General features: G+C 46.2%; 2 protein-coding genes across 6 annotated transcripts in view; one reads left to right on the forward strand and one right to left on the reverse strand.

Annotated features, from left to right (window-relative positions):
• Positions 1-10113, forward strand: part of Dhrs7b (dehydrogenase/reductase 7B) — a 37519-nt gene extending 27406 nt beyond the window's left edge. For all 5 annotated transcript variants that reach the window (XM_031352115.1, XM_031352116.1, XM_031352118.1 and 2 more), the window contains 4 exons: positions 3205-3421; positions 3883-3975; positions 6902-7054; positions 8733-10113. In XM_031352115.1, coding sequence (XP_031207975.1) covers positions 3205-3421; positions 3883-3975; positions 6902-7054; positions 8733-8938 — 669 coding nt within the window. In that variant the 3' untranslated portion in view covers positions 8939-10113. The remainder of the gene's footprint in view (positions 1-3204; positions 3422-3882; positions 3976-6901; positions 7055-8732) is intronic.
• A 3906-nt stretch (positions 10114-14019) lies between these two features.
• Positions 14020-18756, reverse strand: part of Tmem11 (transmembrane protein 11) — a 15437-nt gene continuing 10700 nt past the window's right edge. Inside the window, exon 2 of the mRNA XM_031352646.1 lies at positions 14020-15423. Coding sequence (XP_031208506.1) covers positions 14907-15423 — 517 coding nt within the window. The 3' untranslated portion in view covers positions 14020-14906. The remainder of the gene's footprint in view (positions 15424-18756) is intronic.

An 18756-nucleotide genomic window follows, 5' to 3' on the forward strand; every position in this document is an offset into this window, starting at 1 on the left:
TCCTTCAGCTGTTATATGGGAATGTCTTAATCTGTCCTTCACTTTTGAAGGGCTGTTACACTATATATATGCTGTCTAGGTTTTTCTTTCTTTCTCTCTTTTTTTTATTTTATTTTTTTAAAGATTTATTTTATTTATATGAGTACACTGTAGCTGTCTTCAGACACACCAGAAGAGGGCATCGGATCCTATTACAGATTGTTGTGAGCCATCATGTGGTTGCTGGGAATTGAACTCAGGACCTCTGGAAGAAGAGCCAGTGCTCTTAACTGCTGAGCCATCTCTCCAGCCCTTTTTCTTTTTTTTTAAGACAACTTTGAATATATCAAGCTGCTTCTTTTAGCATTCAAGGTTTCTGATGAACCATGGGCTGCTATTCTTACCAGGACACGCATGTGAGGCGTCATTCTTGGTGCTCTTCCCAAGACTCCCTTTGTCTTTTGATGGTTTGATTATAAATTATTGCAGCCTGGGTCACTAGATTATCTAGTTCAGTGGTTCTCAAACTTCCTAGTGCTGAGGCCTTTTAATAGTTCCTCATGCTGTGGTGACCCCCAGCCAACAAATTATTCTCCTTGCTCCTTCTATAACGGTGATTTTGCTGCTGTTATGAATCATAATAGAAACAAATGCTTTCTGATGGTCTTAGGTGACTTTTGTGACAGCGTCCTTTGACCCCTCCCCCAGGTTGAGAACAACTGACCTAGTTGTGTGGAGCTTAGATGTGTTGACTCATGTCTTTAGTTGGCTATTACATATTTAAATACTTCTCAGAGCTCTACATTTCTTTAGTTGGGTTAGGGTTAGGGTTACCTTAAATTTCTTAGGTTCTTCTTTGCATATACTTTTCTGTTTTCGTTCTTTTTTTTTTTAATTATTTATTTATTATATGTAAGTACACTGTAGCTGTCTTCAGACACCCCAGAAAAGGCTATCTGATCTCATTACGTATGGTTGTGGTTCAAATCCCATATAGTTGCTGGGATTTGAACTCAGGACCTTCAGAAGAGCAGTTAGTGCTCTTAACCATTGAGCCATCTCTCCAGCCCCACTTTTCTGTTTTCTTTAGATTTCTTTTTTTAAATTATTATTGTCTGTTTCTTTGTTTGTTTATTTATTTATTATACATAAGTACACTGTAGTTGACTTTAGACACACCAGAAGAGGGCATCGGATCTCATTACGGGTGGTTGCGAGCCACCATGTGATTGCTGGGATTTGAACTCAGGACCTTTGGAAGAGCAGTCAGTGCTCTTCGTTGAGCCATCTCACCAGCCCCTTCTTTAGATTTCTTAATTTAAATCATTCTAATGATTCTGTTTTGAGTTCAAGGATTTCTTCCCCTTTCCGCACCTGCTTTTTTTTTTTCTTTTTTTTTGGGGGGGGTTGAGACCCAAAAGCCTCTGCCTTCGCAAGTGCTGGGATTAAAGGCGTGCACCACCACTGTCCAGCCCTCACCTGCTTTTTAAAAAAATATAATTTATTTTTATTTTATGTGCACTGGTGTTTTACTTGCATGTTTTCTGTGTGATGTGTCAGATTCCCTGGTACTGGAGTTGCAGACAGTTGTGAGCTGTGAATTGAACCTGGGTCCTCTGCAAAAGCAGCCAGTGCTTTTAACCACTGGGCCATCTCTTTTGTCTTTACTACTTCATTACTGTACAATGTTAGCTCTACAATTTCTTTTTATAATTTTTCCCTTTATTGAAATACTTCTTTTTAATCCATCCATTTCCTGTCTTTGCCTGTGTCTTCCTTCATTCTTTAAGCATTGCAGAGATACTTGTTTTAATGTATTTATGTATTAAATCTAGTATCTCAGCTTTCTGGGGATTCTTTTCTTCTCAGATATTTATATTTTTAGTTAGTTGGTTTGCTTTTGTTGTTGTTGTTTTTTTTTTTTTTTTGGTTTTTCAAGACAGGGTTTCTCTGTATAGCCCTGGCTGTCCTGGTACTCACTCTGTAGACCAGGCTGGCCTTGAACTCAGAAATCCACCTGCCTCTGCCTCCCAAGTGCTGGGATTAAAGGCGTGCACCACCACCCAGTGTTGGTTTGCTTTTTTGAGACAGGGTTTCTCCATGTAGCCCTGGCTGTCCTAGAAGTTGCTCTGTAGACCAAGCTGGCCTCGAATTCAAAGAGATCCTCCTGCTTCTGCCTCTGAGTGCTGGGATCTAAAGGCATGTGTCACTATTACCCAGCTGGAGACTTATTTATAATTTTGATACTACAAAGTTGTCTCCTGGCAGTTGTTTTAGTGTTAGCGATTGAAACAGAGTTGCCACACCTCAGGAATAGACAGCAGATCAACAATATTTGGTGGCTGTAATCCACCGATGGTAACTGTGATTTATCGGGAAAGTATCCTCTTGGAGGTTACATTCAGATAACCCAGAGCTTCAAGTCACTTCACAGGGGTCCTGGCGCTTCCTGTTCTGCCGTCTTCTCTGCCTCTCTCAGTTCTGCTCTCACAAGCTGCACAGCAGAACCGTGCTAGGTGGGTTACTCTAGCATCTAGTGCTTTGCAGCATTTTGGTGATCATATGGGTCAGGAGCCATATCTGGCCTCCTTTATGCTGTGCCTCAGTGCTAGGCATACCAGGAATAACATTTCAGGAACAGGTGAATGGAAGTAACAATCTGGGATAGACTGGGCCTGTGCATTGACAACTCGAGTGGCATCGTGATGTACAGTGTGGAGCAACAAAGGCAGCTATTGTTAATAACTTGTTGTAATGTACTATACAAGTTTACACCGTACATGATTCTGCCCTGTGGGGTTCACAGTCTGGCTGAGAAAGGTAAAAGGAGCCTGTGGGTGGTCACAGTTGGTGGTGTATAGCAGTCACCTTCAGTCTAGGAGAAAAGCTGCCCAGACCAGATGAGAACAGCATTGGCGGGGACTTCATATGTTGCCACACTTGAGGGGTGCCACAGCCTACTTGGGCAGAGAGGGACAGTCCCAGAACTCTGAAGAGTAGGAATGTGGCTGTTATTCCTTTTTTTTTTTTTTTTGGTTTTTCGAGACAGGGTTTCTCTGTGTAGCCCTGGCTGTCCTGGAACTCACTCTGTAGACCAGGCTGGCTTCGAACTCAGAAATCCACCTGCCTCTGCCTCCCAAGTGCTGGGACTAAAGGTGTGCGCCACCACTGCCCAGCTTGTGGTTGTCATTCTTAAGGTGCATTTTGTGTTTTGTATTTAACCAGGGACAGACACACCAGCCGTTCATGGTGACCTTTGACCTCACAGATCCTGGTACTATTGCTACTGCAGCCGCTGAGATCCTTCAGTGCTTTGGCCATGTGGACGTTCTCATTAATAATGCTGGGGTCAGCTACCGTGGTACCATCAGTGATACCATAGTGGACGTGGACCGGAAGGTGATGGAAATAAACTATTTTGGCCCTGTTGCTCTAACAAAAGGTAGGCATCTTGGAGTGAGAGATGTGAACATTAGTCTCTAGAATGCCTGCTTATCTTGCTTGCTTCTTTGTAGTGAGACTCTGCCTGTCTCTGTCCATTCTGCTCCTGCAGTGGGTGTGGTCATTAGATTTTGGGTGCTTGGCCTTTTGTGGGCTCATAGTTGTACTGTATCTGTTTTGGGCCTCACATCACATCAGTGTCGGTCTCATTGGTGCAGCTTTGCATTTCTGCTCCATGGTACCTGAATCCCACTGAGGTACCTGAGGGCAATAATTTGATGTACAGATTTCAAATCAGAGGCCAAGCTCCCAGTAGGACCAGAGGACTCTGCTGTTTATGTTCTAGTCTTCCCAACAGACCACTCCCCATTCCCCCATGGTTCTCCAGGGAAAACGCCAGGTCTCCTCCAGCAGCACCAGGCATAGTGACTGAGAGGCTAATTGTCCACCCTGTGTCCTCAGCACTCCTGCCCTCCATGGTGGAAAGGAAGCAAGGCCACATTGTCGCCATCAGCAGCATCCAGGGCAAGATCAGCATTCCTTTCCGATCGGCATGTGAGTACTTTTACCTTCCTTTCAGAGTGTTTTATTGTATGTGTTCTCGGGGCAGTGGTGGTGCATGCCTTTAATCCCAGTGTTCAGGCGGCAAAAGCAGACAGACCTCTGTGAATTCAAGGCTAGCTTGATCTACAGAGCAAGCTCCAGAACACCCAGGGCTACACAGAGAACCTGGTCTTGAAAAACACTCCCACAAAAAAAAAACAAAAAAAAACAAAAACAAAAACAAAAAAACCCTCAAAATGGTGTGTAATTTGTTACTTTGTTCTGATTTGTTTTTTGAGACATGGACTTTCTACATAGCCCTGGCTGTCCTGGAACTCACTGATGCTCTGACCAGTCTGCCCTTGAACTCAGAGATCCACCTGCCTCTGCCTCCCAAGTGTTAGGCTGCCACAACGATGATCAGAATACTTTACGCAGTCACATACCTTAGTTCAAACCCCAGCTTACTTCTTATTTCTTAGGTGACCTTGGGCAGGTATCCCTGTCTCTGTCTGTTTATCCTTACAAATGGAGACAGTCAGCCTGGAAGGCTGTTATGAGGAAGCACCTGCCGCAGCCCTGGATTGAGCGAAATCCCTTCAGCTCTCTGGGGCACATGGCTCCATTTTTTTCCTACATAAAATCAAACACCTGAAATGGGATCACATTTCACAAAGTGTTTCTGACTTGGTCAGTCCACTAGATGAGCATATAGGTCCTTTTAAGTTAGGTAGAGTTTAGTAAATTACTATGACATAATTAACTTAGCCACTTTCATAGACCTTGGGGAATCCCTCTATCTCTGCCTCAGGTATTGACCTCTAGTAGTGATCTATGACAGAATATCCATGGATATTATATCTCTACATGTTCACAGGGATATTAAGATATGCCCCAAGAAGTAAAAACAACATTTAACACCAAAACATGAAAAACGCCCAGCTGGCTTCTGGTTCATGTATGTGCTCACTGTCATTTCATTTCTAGTTTAGGGGGTGAGGGGGCTTTAAAAAAAAAAAACACATTTGAAAGGTAATAGCACAATTTTTTTTAACATTAATTAATTTATTTAATGTATATAAGTACACTATCGTTCTCTTCAGACACACCAGAAGAGAGCATCAGATCCCATTACAGATGGTTGTGAGCCACCATGTGGTTGCTGGGAATCGAACTCAGGTCCTCTGGAAGAGCAGCCAGTGCTCTTAACCCTTGAGCCATTTCTCCAGCCCTATTTTATTTTATTTTACTTTATTTTATTTTAACATGTGTCATTCTCTGAAGCACCAACTTGGCGGCAGCCGTTGCCCCTCCGTGTCTAAGGACCAGCTCATTCTGGGTAGCCCAGTGGAGGAGGGGCTGAACTGTTTGAGCCCTTGGAAAGGACAGTGACAGCACTCAGTCAGAAAAGGACAACTGGCCTTTAAACAAAAGCGTATTCTTTCTTTCAGGCCTGGACCCCGGCTTCCTTTTGGCTCTAGGCGTGTGTGTCCTTAACTATTAAACTTCAGAGCTTACGCTTTCTTACTCCCCATTGTGACATCATACCCGCCTCCCCGTTCAAAGATGCAGTGAGATGTGCTGTGTAATTTAAAAGTGGAGACTTATGCTTCTGTGGGTATTTCTCTGTTGTCTCAATCATGTTTAATCTTGATAGCCTTGGACAGTTAGCTAAGGCTGCTCATATGATTTTGCAGAAAGAAAGAAAACATCAAAATGCTGTAATCAGGAATGATTAAGCAACTAAGGCCCCGTGTTGATAAGATGTAAATTTCCATAGAGGTCACAGAGTATGTAATGACTTACTGTACTCCAAGCTTTACTTTGACTTACACCCAGTAGCTTGTGTTCTCTAATTGCCCACTGCCTGCAGCAGGTGCACATGGCAGTCTGGATACCATGTGGTTACGTAGGTTGAGTCTGGCCATCTTCCTAGGGAAGTGGGGTTCACCCAGTGACTAACAGCCTTCTTAGCAACAAAGAGGAAGAAATGGCCTTATCTCCCGCTGCGGTTAAGACTTCTGAGAAGTTCACAGCAGAGCATACACATTGGGGAGTGGCACTGTGTGTGCCCTGAAGAGGGGTCAGCTGTAACTGGCAGCTTTGTGGGCTTGGTGTGCACAGCATAGTGGAAAGCCCATGGCCTGGGAGCTCCGGAATGACCCAGCTGTCAATATGGACTTCTGTCTTGAAGACCCAGAATGGCTGTTCTCCTCATTCCTTAGGCTGTCTCCAGAGTCACAGATGTCAGAGTTCTCTCCAGTCATCTAGCACATCTCCTCACAATGCCTGCTGCCTCCTGGCGCCTGCTGTACTGTGACACTCCTTGCACTGCCTTCCCAGTATGTTGGAAGCCCCTGTTGACAAGGACTAAGACATTTAGGACTCCAAACTAGAGGAAATAGGTTTTCTGTGGGGCTTTGTTTCCAGGGTCTCCATGTCTCTCTGAGAACCTGGCACCAGCCTAGAGAGCTACTACTAGAGGATGGAAGGGCCTCTGCCTCAGGCTCAGTTCCCTCCATATGTAAGCAGTCCAAAGTCAAACCAGGCTTGAGTCTACATAGTCCTGCATGACGGAGGCTCCCTGGGGCCTTGCTCAGCAGCCAGCAAGACTGGGACAACTTGTGTAGCCTCCTGTGAGATCCAGCTCTGTCACTGGGGAGCCTCTCCCCACAGGACTAGATAGACCCACCTGGCAGGGCTCAATCTATTTACAGATATGTATATGCACACGTGCACACATCCCATATCACTTCTTTTCTGAGTCATCTGAGGAAGCTGAAGGCATGGTGGCACTTTACTCCTATTACCTTAGGGTCTTCTAAGAACAAGGACACAGCACACTTATCAAAGTCAGGATATGAACATTGCTATAATGCTGTAATCTTAAACGATAAGCCCACACCAGCACGTTTTCTGCCTCTGTCCACAACTACAGATGCAGCCTCCAAGCATGCAACCCAGGCATTCTTTGACTGTCTGCGGGCAGAGATGGAAGAGGCTAACATCAAGGTGACTGTGATAAGCCCTGGCTACATCCATACCAACCTCTCTGTAAATGCTGTCACTGCCGATGGCTCCAGATATGGAGGTAGGTCCGGCTTCTCCTTCATCACTAAGAGCTACAGCTTGACCGTAGTGCGGCACTCTGCTGGCCTGAGTCTTGGTTGCAGATGTGGACTGCTGTATACTTGGCGTTTCCTCCTTGGCCTTATCATCACAACTGTAGCTTTCAGAACAACCCCCAACCCCAGTAGTTAGAGAATTGGCACAGTAAACCCCTTAGCTGAAATGTCACCAAACAAAGATCCAAGAAAAGATCCCAAGGCCCAAGGAATATCATCATAATTAGGACTAAGTCAGTCAAACTGATGAGGGGAAGGAGATGGAATCAGAGGAAGGAGGGGGCATAATTGGCTCCTATGCAGGGCATTAGAAAGTGGCTGTTTTCAGGGGCAGTGTTCAGGTGAGGCTGGTGGTGTGTCAGTCTCTAGCCTGCTCAGAGTAGTGCTGTGCTAACCTATAGGTTCTGCACATGGGCTGAACAGCCTGACCCCTGCTTATGCATATAGGAACACACAAAGAGCAGTTGATTTCCATCTTGGGTCAGGTGGTCCACGAGTGCTGGAACTATTAGAGCCAGCCTTACCTTCCTGAGCTTGAAGTGAGTCTGCTATCTGCCCCAACAGACTGACACTAAGGCCTGCCCTGGGATATGTTCTCTGTGGGTCTGTGCAGCTGCTGCTACCCAGCTGATGCAGGTCTTGCATCCATCCAACCAGGCCTGAATCGGCTCCTTTGCCACAGCAATCCTCTCCGCAGAAAGTCAGTGGCAGGAGCCAGACAGCTGCAAACCTGTCCCTCTTAGAAAATTCAGCTCAGCCAGTTCTTAGCTTCCCATTCTTCTGTGGTAAGCACAGTGAGGACAGATACCAGCAAGGGAGCTTGGGTTCTGGGTGGCGTCTGCCAACTGGTTCTGCTGTTAGCAAGATGATGGAGCATCAATGCTGTTACCCTACACCCTCCTAACTGTCCCATCTGCTCCTCATCCAGTTCTTCATGACACTGGGAACTGAGACAGCCGCTTACTCCTAACTCAGCACATGGGGTACACATGGGGTCACGTGGCCTTTACCATCCCTCACTGATAGCCTTGTGACCCTGCCAGGACAGAGATGACAGACCATCCCCCAGTCATTGGCTGCTGTTGTCTAAATGCAGAACATCTAAAGTCAAGAAGACTTTCAGGCCAGTTCAGATGGTTTGGTGGGTAAACATCTGCCACCAAGCCCGACAACTTTCTGGGTTTTTTTAGATTTATGTATTTTTATGTATGAGTGCTGTCGTCATGCACTCCAGAAAAGGAATCAGATTCCATTACAGATGCTGTGTCATGTGGGTGCTGGGATTGAACCCAGTACCTCTGAGAGCTCAACTGCACTTAACTGCTGAGTCATCTCTCCAGCCCCAAGTCTTCTTTAGATAGGGGTGGAGTCTACTTTGAGGCTTACCTGTGCCAGATTTTGGCATCTGCCAGAGAACACCAAACAGGCACATTTCCTTTGGTTCCACACACTAACTGGTGTGGCTAGTCTGTCATCTGTCTGCATCTCTTTTATGCCCATTTCCCTGCTCTGAACCATAAGCGTTTTTCATTTTCTCTGTGTAATAACTTCTCCTTCCGGGAGGACCTGTAGTGGGGCTGAGAAGTTGGTTGGCCTCATGCCTCCTTGTCTATACTTAGGTTCTTTTTCATTTGTTTGCTGTAGCTCTAGACAAGAACACAGCCCAGGGTCGAAGCGCCGCGGAGGTGGCCCGGGATGTCTTTGACGCTGTGGAGAAGAAGAAAAAAGATGTTCTCTTGGTTGACTTTCTGCCGGCCATGGCTGTCTACATCAGAACTCTGGCTCCTGGACTTTTCTTCAGAATCATGGCCTCTAGGGCCAGAAAAGAACGAAAATCCAAGAGCTCCTGATGTTGGTGGAGCTGCTAGCTTGGGCAGCCTGATAAGACTGAGTGCCACACCTTCCTGGGCTGGGATTGCAGTGCACGGGGTCTGCAGCTGAGACCTGGTGGAGGGCTATCTTGTGTTTGTTTCCCAGGGAGTGGATTAGCCCTTAGGGAGTGAAATATGGAGTTGTGTGGGGACTCTAAAAGATGTAAAATAAATGACTGAACCGTGGTCAGAGTTCACAGTAGAAGAACCACGTGTCTCGGACATCCCTACATCAGAAGTGGTTCTGGAGGTTTGGAGACCAGGCACAATAGCACAGGCCCTAAATCTGGCTTTTTGTTTTGTTTTTCAAGACAGGGCTTCTCTGTGTAGCCCCAGCTGACCTGGAACTCACTCTATAGACCTTAAACTTAAGAATCCACTTGCCTCTGCCCCCCAACCTCCAGGGCTAGGATTAAAGGTGTGTACCACCCCCATCTACTTATTGGAGACCACTGGCCCAATTCTTATGGTAAAGGCCTGAGGGAGGTGGCCTTAAGATGGTCCCAGGACCTGCTCTTACTGTAGAAAGTGTGTGAGTGTGTGATGGATGTTTGGTGTATCCTATGTAGTGCCAGCTTTAGCATCAGGAAGAATTCCCCCTGGTCCTGCTATTACAGCAGCCTCACCAGATACCATTCCAAGGTGAAGGTGAACCTGTTAGAGAGCAGCCAACAACGAGAGTCCTACTAAGTGACTTTGTAAGAAGGCTCTCAGACTGCAGAAGTCGGGACTGTGGTTGCACTTCTCAGGCAGTACCTTGACTCTAGGCAGAGCTAGGAAGAGCCCTTGTGTTCGCCTTTTGGTTTCTGTGTAGCCCTGGCTGTCCTGGAGCTCCCTCTGTAGACCAGCCTGACCTCAAACTCAGAGATCTGCCTGCCTCTGCCTCCTGAGTGCGTGGCATGAAAGGCATGAACCACCATTGCACCACCACTGTCTGGCCACCTCTGACTTATGAAAAAGGCATGGTGCGCAGGTCAACTTCATTTTCCAAGTTTAGAAAGAAATCTTTTGTGTTACAGAAACTGAACGCTGAAACTATAGGTCCACTGGAGATCTCCCCAGATAAAACTCCCTTATAAAGCTGTCATGTTCACTTAGCTCTGGGCCTGCTGAATTGCCTTTAAAATGAACAGATAAACATTGTGTGTTGAGAACATCTCCCTGTCTGCCCTTTCTCTCTCCCATCAATCTCCTTCCATTCCCTTCACTTCTATTTTATTGTCTATATACTGCATTTTATGTGACTGTATGAAATTTAGGAGCCACAAATGAGAAAAACATACGATACCTGTTTTCTGAGATTGGCTTAATTCAAGATACTGTCTCTAGTTGCATTTATTTTTTCATAAATGTGTAAAACTTTGTTATTTATTTTTTGGTTTTTTCAAGACAAAGAAAAAGGCTAATTGTTCATTTTTTAAAAGTTCTTTGTATATTCTAGATGTTAACCCTCTCAGCCCTAACTGACAAGTTTCTTTAATCCTGTTGGCTCTCTCCACTTAAAAGTTAAGCTCCAGCCAGGCGGTGGTGGCGCACGCCTTTAATCCCGGCACTGGGAGGCAGAGGCAGGCAGATTTCTGAGTTCAAGGCCAGCCTGTTCTACAGAGTGAGTTCCAGGATAGCCAGGGCTACACAGAGAAACCGTCTTGAAAAAACCAAAAAAAAAAAAAAGTTAAGCTCCCAGGCTGGAGAGATGGCTCAGCAGGTAGGAGCACCAACTGCTCTTCCGGAGGTCCTGAGTTTGGGTCCCAGCGGCTACATGGTGGCTCACAACCACCTCTTCAGGTGCATCTGAAGACAGCTACAGTATACTTACATATAATAGTGGATGAGTCTTTAAAAAAAAAAAAAAGTTAAGCTCCCTTTACTGTAGAAGCCTTTTAGCTTCATGAGGTCTGATTTATCACTTGCTGGCCTTGTCACCTAAGCCGCAGGGGTCCTTTTCAAAGTATTCGCCTGTGCCTATTTCTGGAAATATTTTCCCTACTTTTTCTTAACAGGTTTGAGCTTCACATCTTCCATGAAGATCCTTGGTCTATTTGGAACTGATGTATTTCTGTGCAGGGTGAGATAAAGATCTAGTTTCATTCTTGCCCTTGTGGATGTCCAGGCTTCACCGCATCATTTATGCATTCTTGGCATTTTTGTAGAATCAGGAAGTTCCAGTGATATGAGTTCATATCTCAGTCTTTTATTTTGTCCCATTAGTCTATGTCTGTTTAATGCTAATACTGCACTGATTGTTATGACGACTGTGACATAACTTTTTGCTCTGTAAGGGGGATGACCTCTCACGTTTATTCATTTTGTTCAAGATTACTGTGGTTGTCTGGGGTCCTTTACACTTCTGAAGTTTGTCTTTCTAGTTTTTAGTAAGAATGGCTTTTCAATTTTGATGCAGTTACATTGAATCTGATTATATCTGATATGGTATATGGTTCTTTCCTCCCAGACTATATCTTACTCTGACCTCAAACTCACTCAGTAGTCAAGGATGACCTTCTAACCCTAATCCTCCTACCCTGGCCTCTCAATGCTGGGGCCATGCGTGTGCACCACATCAGTTTATAGAGTGGTAAACACCAGACCCAGGGCCTCATGAATTAGGCAGTCACAAACTGAGCTACATTACCCAACCCAAGATTGCTATTTTTACAATATTAATTCTTCCAGCCAATAAGAATGGAGATCTTCCCATCTTCTAGTGTCTTCAGTGTCTTTCTTGAATGTTTTAAAGTTTTCTTTGTCAAGGTCTTTATCCTGCCCCTTTGCTGAGAATGCTTGTCAGTTCTATTTTTCTGGTGAAGTCTAGTCATATAGAAGCAGCATTTGCAAATAGGGATACTTTCCCCTTTTCCTGTTTGTGTTTTATCTGCTTACTGTTAAGCTGTTGGGTTTTGTTTTTAATGTTATATGTATGTGTTCTGTCTGTGCACATGCCTGCTATGCCTGTGGAAGCCAGGAGAGGGCACCAGATTTTCTAGGACTGAAGTTATAGACGGTTTTAAACTGCCATGTGGATGCTGGGAATTCAATCTGCATCCTCTGCAAGAGCAGCCAGGACTCTTTAACCACTGAGGCCTTGTCTCTCCAGTGCCTTGTGCTTCTCCCTTGACCCTGATAAGTGGTTAAAAATAGCTGCAAATAGCCTAAGGTCAGTGTTGCAGGCTTTCAAGTTCCCTGGGAGAAAGATGATGAGTGTGTGACCAGACAAGGTGACTTATTTACCATGGCCCACACCTTGTCCTAGATGATTCAAGAACTGTGGGTGAAATGTGGATACAGATCATGGGTGGCCTCTCGTCTTCCACAGATACCATCCACCCCCCTGCCAGGGAGGAGAAGGGACTCCTTAGTGTTTATAGCAGATCACAGTGCCGGGGTGGGGGTGGGAGGGTGGAATCAGCACCATCAACAACTGTTACTAGGGCTGCAGCCTAGTCCCTGGTGGCATAAAGTTACAAAGCACCCAGCATGTTCCTAGCGAACAGCAGCATACCCCCCTCCCACACACCTGTTGTCTGGCACTTTGAGAAGGGTCACGTCCAGTTACCATTCTTCCTTCCTTCTCCATTAAATAAAATGATAAGCCATGACAGCAGCACACTCAGTCATCACAGGATAGAACATCAAACTGTTGAGGCTGGTTTGGGAGACACTGGTAGGCACCCTAAGAGCTACTGAACCCTCACTCCAAAAGCGAGGGCACCAAGGATTCATGTGACCTGCATACTCATAGATACTCTAGCCATGTCCTTTGCTTCTCATGTCAGCTGATGACCTAAGCCCAGGTCTGAGGGCAAGAGCATCAGCAAGGCTCTGTAATGCATAGTAGCTACTCCCAGCCAACCTGAGCCCTGTCTTCCTACCTGCAGTTACCCAGAGCTGTATGCTTGGAAGGCCCAGGCCTGGCCTGCCTTCACCCAACTGCACTCCTGACTTTGCTCTCCTGCCCCTTCGAGTATCTTGGTGATAACAGTTCAGTTCCCATCTTGATCTTGAAATCTGTGGTTGTCTGGCCACTGATGATGCTTGACCCTGCAGCACGGACACAGCCACTGGACCACATGGATGGAGCTCCCCAGGATCTGCCTGTGTGTTTACTGTTAACTCCCCCTTGACAGCGCGCTTTGCTCCTGAAAGTGGCAGCAGGTAGGCTGCTGAGACTGGATTCCTTCCGTGACACATGCCCTAATGGGTCGCACAGAACTCTATCAGGTGAGTTTCCAATAGGATGGTCCAGGCCATGCGACTTTTCTTTCTTCTCAACAGAAAAAGCTATTGCGAAAGCACTGTGGCTACCACCAGGATGAGGCCCATATGCTGCCCCTCTCACAGCCCAGCCCAGGCTCAGCTACCCCTGCTCTTCTGGCCAGAGGCCAAATGACCAAGATGGCATTTCAGAATCTGGGTTAGTCCACTTAACAAGAGTCACTTTGTTCAGTGCAGCCTGGGAAATACGAAGGAGCTGTTTGTACCTGGTTTCTATTTTGGGCAAGGGCATCTGCTCTCTGAAATGAGGTCCCCAGCCCATAGTCACCACCCCCTCCCCCATGCAATCTGATGTGCTGAAAGAATACAGCCAGACCAGGTGACTGACTGCTTGTTACAGAAACCTCTCCCATGCTGTGCTTACCCATCAGGCTCAAAGTTGGCTTTCAGCCACTCAGATCTCTTATAGATACCAGATACCAATTTGCCCTAGACACTTGTTCATGGCCAAGGCAGTTACATCTTCACCACCCCCGGGAACCATTAGTATTTCTACAGTACTTGGAATTAAGTCACTGATGTTTTACACTTTGTGGGCTTTTACCCACAACTCTGGACCTCTCCTATCACAAATGGTTAAATTTGTAAATCACTCCTGTAAGTCTCTAAACCCTTACACCCAGGTTAGGACTCCTTCCTGATGCTGGGCATCACAACTTTCTATGGAGAAGCTGGCTTAGATATCTACTAGAGAGCAGAAAAGTGCCATGCCTCAGCCCTTATCCAGGGAATCATTTTCCACTTACTGTGAGCCTTAGGGAAAAAAAATAAAGACACAAAGCCGGTCGTGGTGGCACACATGCCTTTAACCCCAGGCCTGGACCTGGTCTACACAGCCAAGTTCCAGTATAGCAAGAAAGACAGTCTCAAAAACAAACCTTGCAAGATTCACTGCCCTGGGCAAAGGCGCCTCCCACAGCCTGGGGCACTGGGATGAACTCAGGACTCTGTAACAGCAGATTTCTGTGCTCTCTTTTAAGTCAGTCTTTGGAGAAGGGCTTCTGGATGATGAGGCTCCCAGGTGAGCCAGAGGGAAACCAAGGCCACCTTATCCTGCTGGATCCTTAACCAGTACATCACCAGTGGTAACAACATGGCTAAGGGGGACCACGACTGGGCTAGACTAGCAGGCCAGAAGCCAGGGTAGCTATTTCTATTAAGTATTCTTTCTGGCAGAATATCAGCTCTAGAGCCACTCTGCTGCAAGGAGGCACAGCAGATGTGTCTGCAGCATTTGCCCATCCCACACACAGCAGCAGCTGCAGACACAGGCAGAAAAAGAGAACAGAAGTGAAATGCTCATAATTTTAATGGTCAATAGCTTCCGCTTGGCTTCTGAATGGTATAGTTAAACAATATACTTAAGACACCCCCACAGCAAGTTCATACCCCTCAGAAAGTAGCATTGGCTTCTATCCATATTCCATTGCTCAGTCACACTTCCACAGCCTGGGAGCCACTCCTGGGTTATGGAAATAGACATCTTAGTGTAATGAGCTGTGTAATGGTGTACCCTGGCACACCCATGATCTGTTATTTTTGCTTAAAAAAATAACATGTATTAAACCAAATACTTTCCCAGGTGCTGCTGCTTCACAGAGAAAACCCAGTGTTGCTGTAGAGATCTGAGTCCTGTGGGCCCTGTGGTTCTGCTTCTCGTCCCACTCTCCTGCAGTCATACCGCATAGAGCTCATAAACCTTCTTTACACAGTACACCAGGGCAGCCAGGGCTATTGTGTTGTGCAGTCTCTTTCTGTGCAGGTCGTCCTTCCGAACCAGCACCACTGGTGTGGAGGAGGTGAGCGTGTGCAGAGGCAGGCGGGACAGTTTATAGGCATCATACTCCACCTGGTACTTGCAGCAAGGGTCAAACTGCCAGGAGATCCCATAGAGGGTACAGCAGGCCAGGCTCAGCACTCCAGCAGGCAGGGAGATGTAGTGGGAGTAATCCAGGGGCAGTGCCAATGGGGTGAAAAGGCAGGCAGTACCTGCCAACACAGCCGTCTTGTGCAGGCAATTGCCTACGGTGATCCAGCGTGCTGTCTCATCTCCAATTCGGGTGGGCTCTATCACAATGTACTTGTACTGGGCTTCCAGCGCCTGCTCCAGCTCATACTCAAACTGGTCCTGGGCATTCTCCCCACTGTAGATTTCATGTACAATGTAGCAGTCTGTAGCTGACAGGCTAACCCTTTAGTGGAGGGAAAAAACAAGGAGGTTAGGTTGAACAGTCTAACCTATTGGAGTGTGTAGGGTTGGGCAAATGTTTGCCTCAGCTTTAAGGACATCCCACTTATAGGTTTCTTTGCTTCAGAGCCCAACCTACAAGACAGCAATTTTTTCCCTTGAAAGAAATAGTAAAACAAAAACATCACAAAGGTGGGCAGGCATGGTGGTCTACACCTTCTATCTCTATACTCTGGAGGCAGAGGCAGGCAGATCTCTGTGAGTTCAAGACATGTCTGGTCAACACAGTGAGAAAAAAGATTTCATTCCAAGTAAAGGGGAGGGGGACCCCATACCCAGACCAGCACCCCTTTAGTAAAAAGGCAATGGCTTGAACTCAGGCAATAGAAATACTTTACCCTAAAACAGTGACTGCAATTAAGCTGGGCTCAGGTAAGGCTTAATTAAATCACAAACCCCAAGTCAGGTGTGCTCCAGGGAGAAGGCTATTCCTTGGGGTGGGACCAGAAGCCTCAGCATGGGGAATGGAAATGACTCAGAGACAGAGTTTGCCTAGTCTGCACAGGGCCTCTGGACTCACTCACTCACTCCTAACACCACAAAAAAAAAACAAAACAAAAACAAACAAACAAAAAGCCTAAAAAGCCACAGCATGAGACATGGCCAAAGCAGCCTGTCCATTGGCATGCCATGTGGCAGACCACCTGAGAACCCCAGGAAGCTTTCAACTGAAAAGCAGCCTTCCCCATAAACACCCGTGGGCTTTCTCCATTTAGAGTATTCTCCATTTAGAGTAAAGTTCAAGGGGAGGAAGGTGAGCAGGCCACTGCAGCTGCTTCTTCACAACAGGACACAATTACTGCCATACACTTTTAGCCAATAAATAAGCTTAAGGTCTTTCCAGCTCAAAGTCAGAGTTGAGACCAGCCATGTTCGCACACACCCACAGGACCAGCACTCAGGAGTCAATAGGCTGGTCTGAGCTGCACAGGGAGACCCTGTCTCAAAAACAACAAAGTCTCTTGATAGTAGAGGACAGTTAATGGATTCTGTTTTCAAGTGGGTGCACTCACTGCCAAGAGATTCCCTCTGTGGTTTCATGTTCATCAACCAGTAAAATCCAAAGCACCAATTTACACACCCATCTGTGAAACTGAGATTCCAGGCAGAGCTACTTCCAAATCATCCCCAAGTCCTGCCCACTTTCAAAATGGAAACAGGGCACACCCCCCTGCACAAAGTATCTGAAGCAATTCTTCCCCCACTGTGGAACTCAAGGCAAAATGTGGGTTCAAGCCGGGCAGTGGTGGCACACACCTTTAATCCCAGCACTTGGGAGGCAGAGGCAGGCGGATTTCTGAGTTTGAGGCCAGCCTGGTCTACAGAGTGAGTTCCAGGACAGCCAGTCTCGAAACCCTGTCTTGAAAAAAACAAAAACAAAAACAAAAAGTGGGTGCCAGGTGGGATTGCAGGCCACAATGCCGGTCAGCTTTAGTGTCAGCTTCTCTGCCCTACAGGCTGTGGCCATCCTGAACACAGGAGAAAGTCTGTCTCAGTAAAGCGCTTTCAGCATCTACAACAGACTGCTCCATCTTAAAAACATATCCCTAGGTAGATGACACTTCGGATTTCTTCCTGGCCAGTCCCCAGTGCCTCTGCATGCTTCGCTGGCACTCACTTTACCCTGGCCAGCCTGAGACAGCCTATCTCTTGCTATTTGTCAAGAGAAATGAGTGAGCATATTCATGGTTTGAGACATGCTCCCTAAAGTGGAGTGACATGGACAGACACAGCCAGGGAAGAGCTCTTTGTTAGTGGTCCTTACTGCAGGAAGTTCTGTGAACATCAGAGAGCTGTGTTACAGCAGCTATAAACATAGTGTTATATTCAATCCTAGTATTTCTGAGCTGGTTGTGTAGAAGAGCTCACCACAATCCTTTTCTACCCACTACCAACTATTCAGCATGAATATCAAAGCAAGCAACAGAGGAAGCAGGAGTGCCACACAGGAGGTCTCTCAAGTTCATAGGGAGACAGCACCTATACACCATGGCTTCCAGAGACACCAATTCTTTGGGGACAGCTAGTTAAGAAAAATAGTCCCTGTCTCAAAAAACCAAACCAAAAAGAAAAAGAAAAAAGAAAAATAGTCCCGAGTATCTTTTGGGATGGTAGAATCTCTAGAGAAGTGTATTTCCAGGAAGAAAATGGAAACACTCAAACCAAACATCCATGAAGCACAAGTCCTCAATTTTGAAGTGCATGGGACAAACAAGGTACAAGCATGCTACTTTGTTAAGCACTGGTAGGAGGGAGTCCTGCATGCCATAGCATGTGTGGGTTTTGAAGGGTCTCATCTACTTCAGTAACTGGTGCTGAACTCCTCAGTAAAGAACCAAGTCCAGCCATCTCTCAGCCACTCCAGCTGACTTTTATGTCTGAGTCAAATACCAGCCAAAAGGCCAGCCAAAAGCTTGGTTTCCACACCAGTGGAAAATGGAAGTAGGACAAGTAATGGGCAGGAGCAGGCCCCAACTTAGAAAGCCCTGGGCCTTAAATTCTAGGTGATCTAACCATTGGTACCTGTAAACAGAATAAAAACAATGGCGACTACTGCTGCCACTGCTGGTGCGACTACTGCTGCTTTTGCTGCTGCAGCCACTACTACTTCGGGCTGAGTATCCCTCATTAGAAATGCTGGAGAACAGTGTTCTTCTGGACTTTGGATGCATTCAGATTGGAGAATAGTCAACAGGCACAATAAGATGTCATGGAGACACGCCCTAAATGTGAAGAGGAATTCAGTTTTGCCCTTGCCTTACACAGCTGTGCTGGCTAGTTTTATGTCAACTCAACACAAGCCAGAGTCATCTGAGGAGAGAATCTCAATTGGGACAATGCCTCCATAAGATCCAGCTGCAGGACATTTTCTTAGTGATTGACAGGGGTGGGGGAACCAGAGCCCACTGTGGGTGGTTCCATCCCTGGACTGGTGCTCTATGTCCTGTAAGAAAGTAGGCTGATGTGGATGCCTGTGATCCATGCTCCCACTGACTTCTGCCATGGTGTTGATGACTGCGGACTCAAGAGAAAGAGGAACATAGAAGGCTTCTGAAACAACCCTGACCCCTTCCCTATCCCCAAAATGTGACAGTCTAGACAGAAAGCCATTTAAGAGAATTCTTAAATTGTGGTGCTGAAGTGTAGCTCTCTACAATTAATGGCTTCTCTAGTGAGGTGCAGGTAGAGAAGGACTCAGTTTTAAGAGGCTAGTCATCTATATGGAAAACACAAATTGGGACTTGTTTTTTTGGTTTTGTTTTTCTTATTCTTTTTT

Source organism: Mastomys coucha, unplaced genomic scaffold (genome assembly GCF_008632895.1).
Source record: "Mastomys coucha isolate ucsf_1 unplaced genomic scaffold, UCSF_Mcou_1 pScaffold5, whole genome shotgun sequence".
In the NCBI taxonomy this organism is placed as follows: domain Eukaryota; kingdom Metazoa; phylum Chordata; class Mammalia; order Rodentia; family Muridae; genus Mastomys; species Mastomys coucha.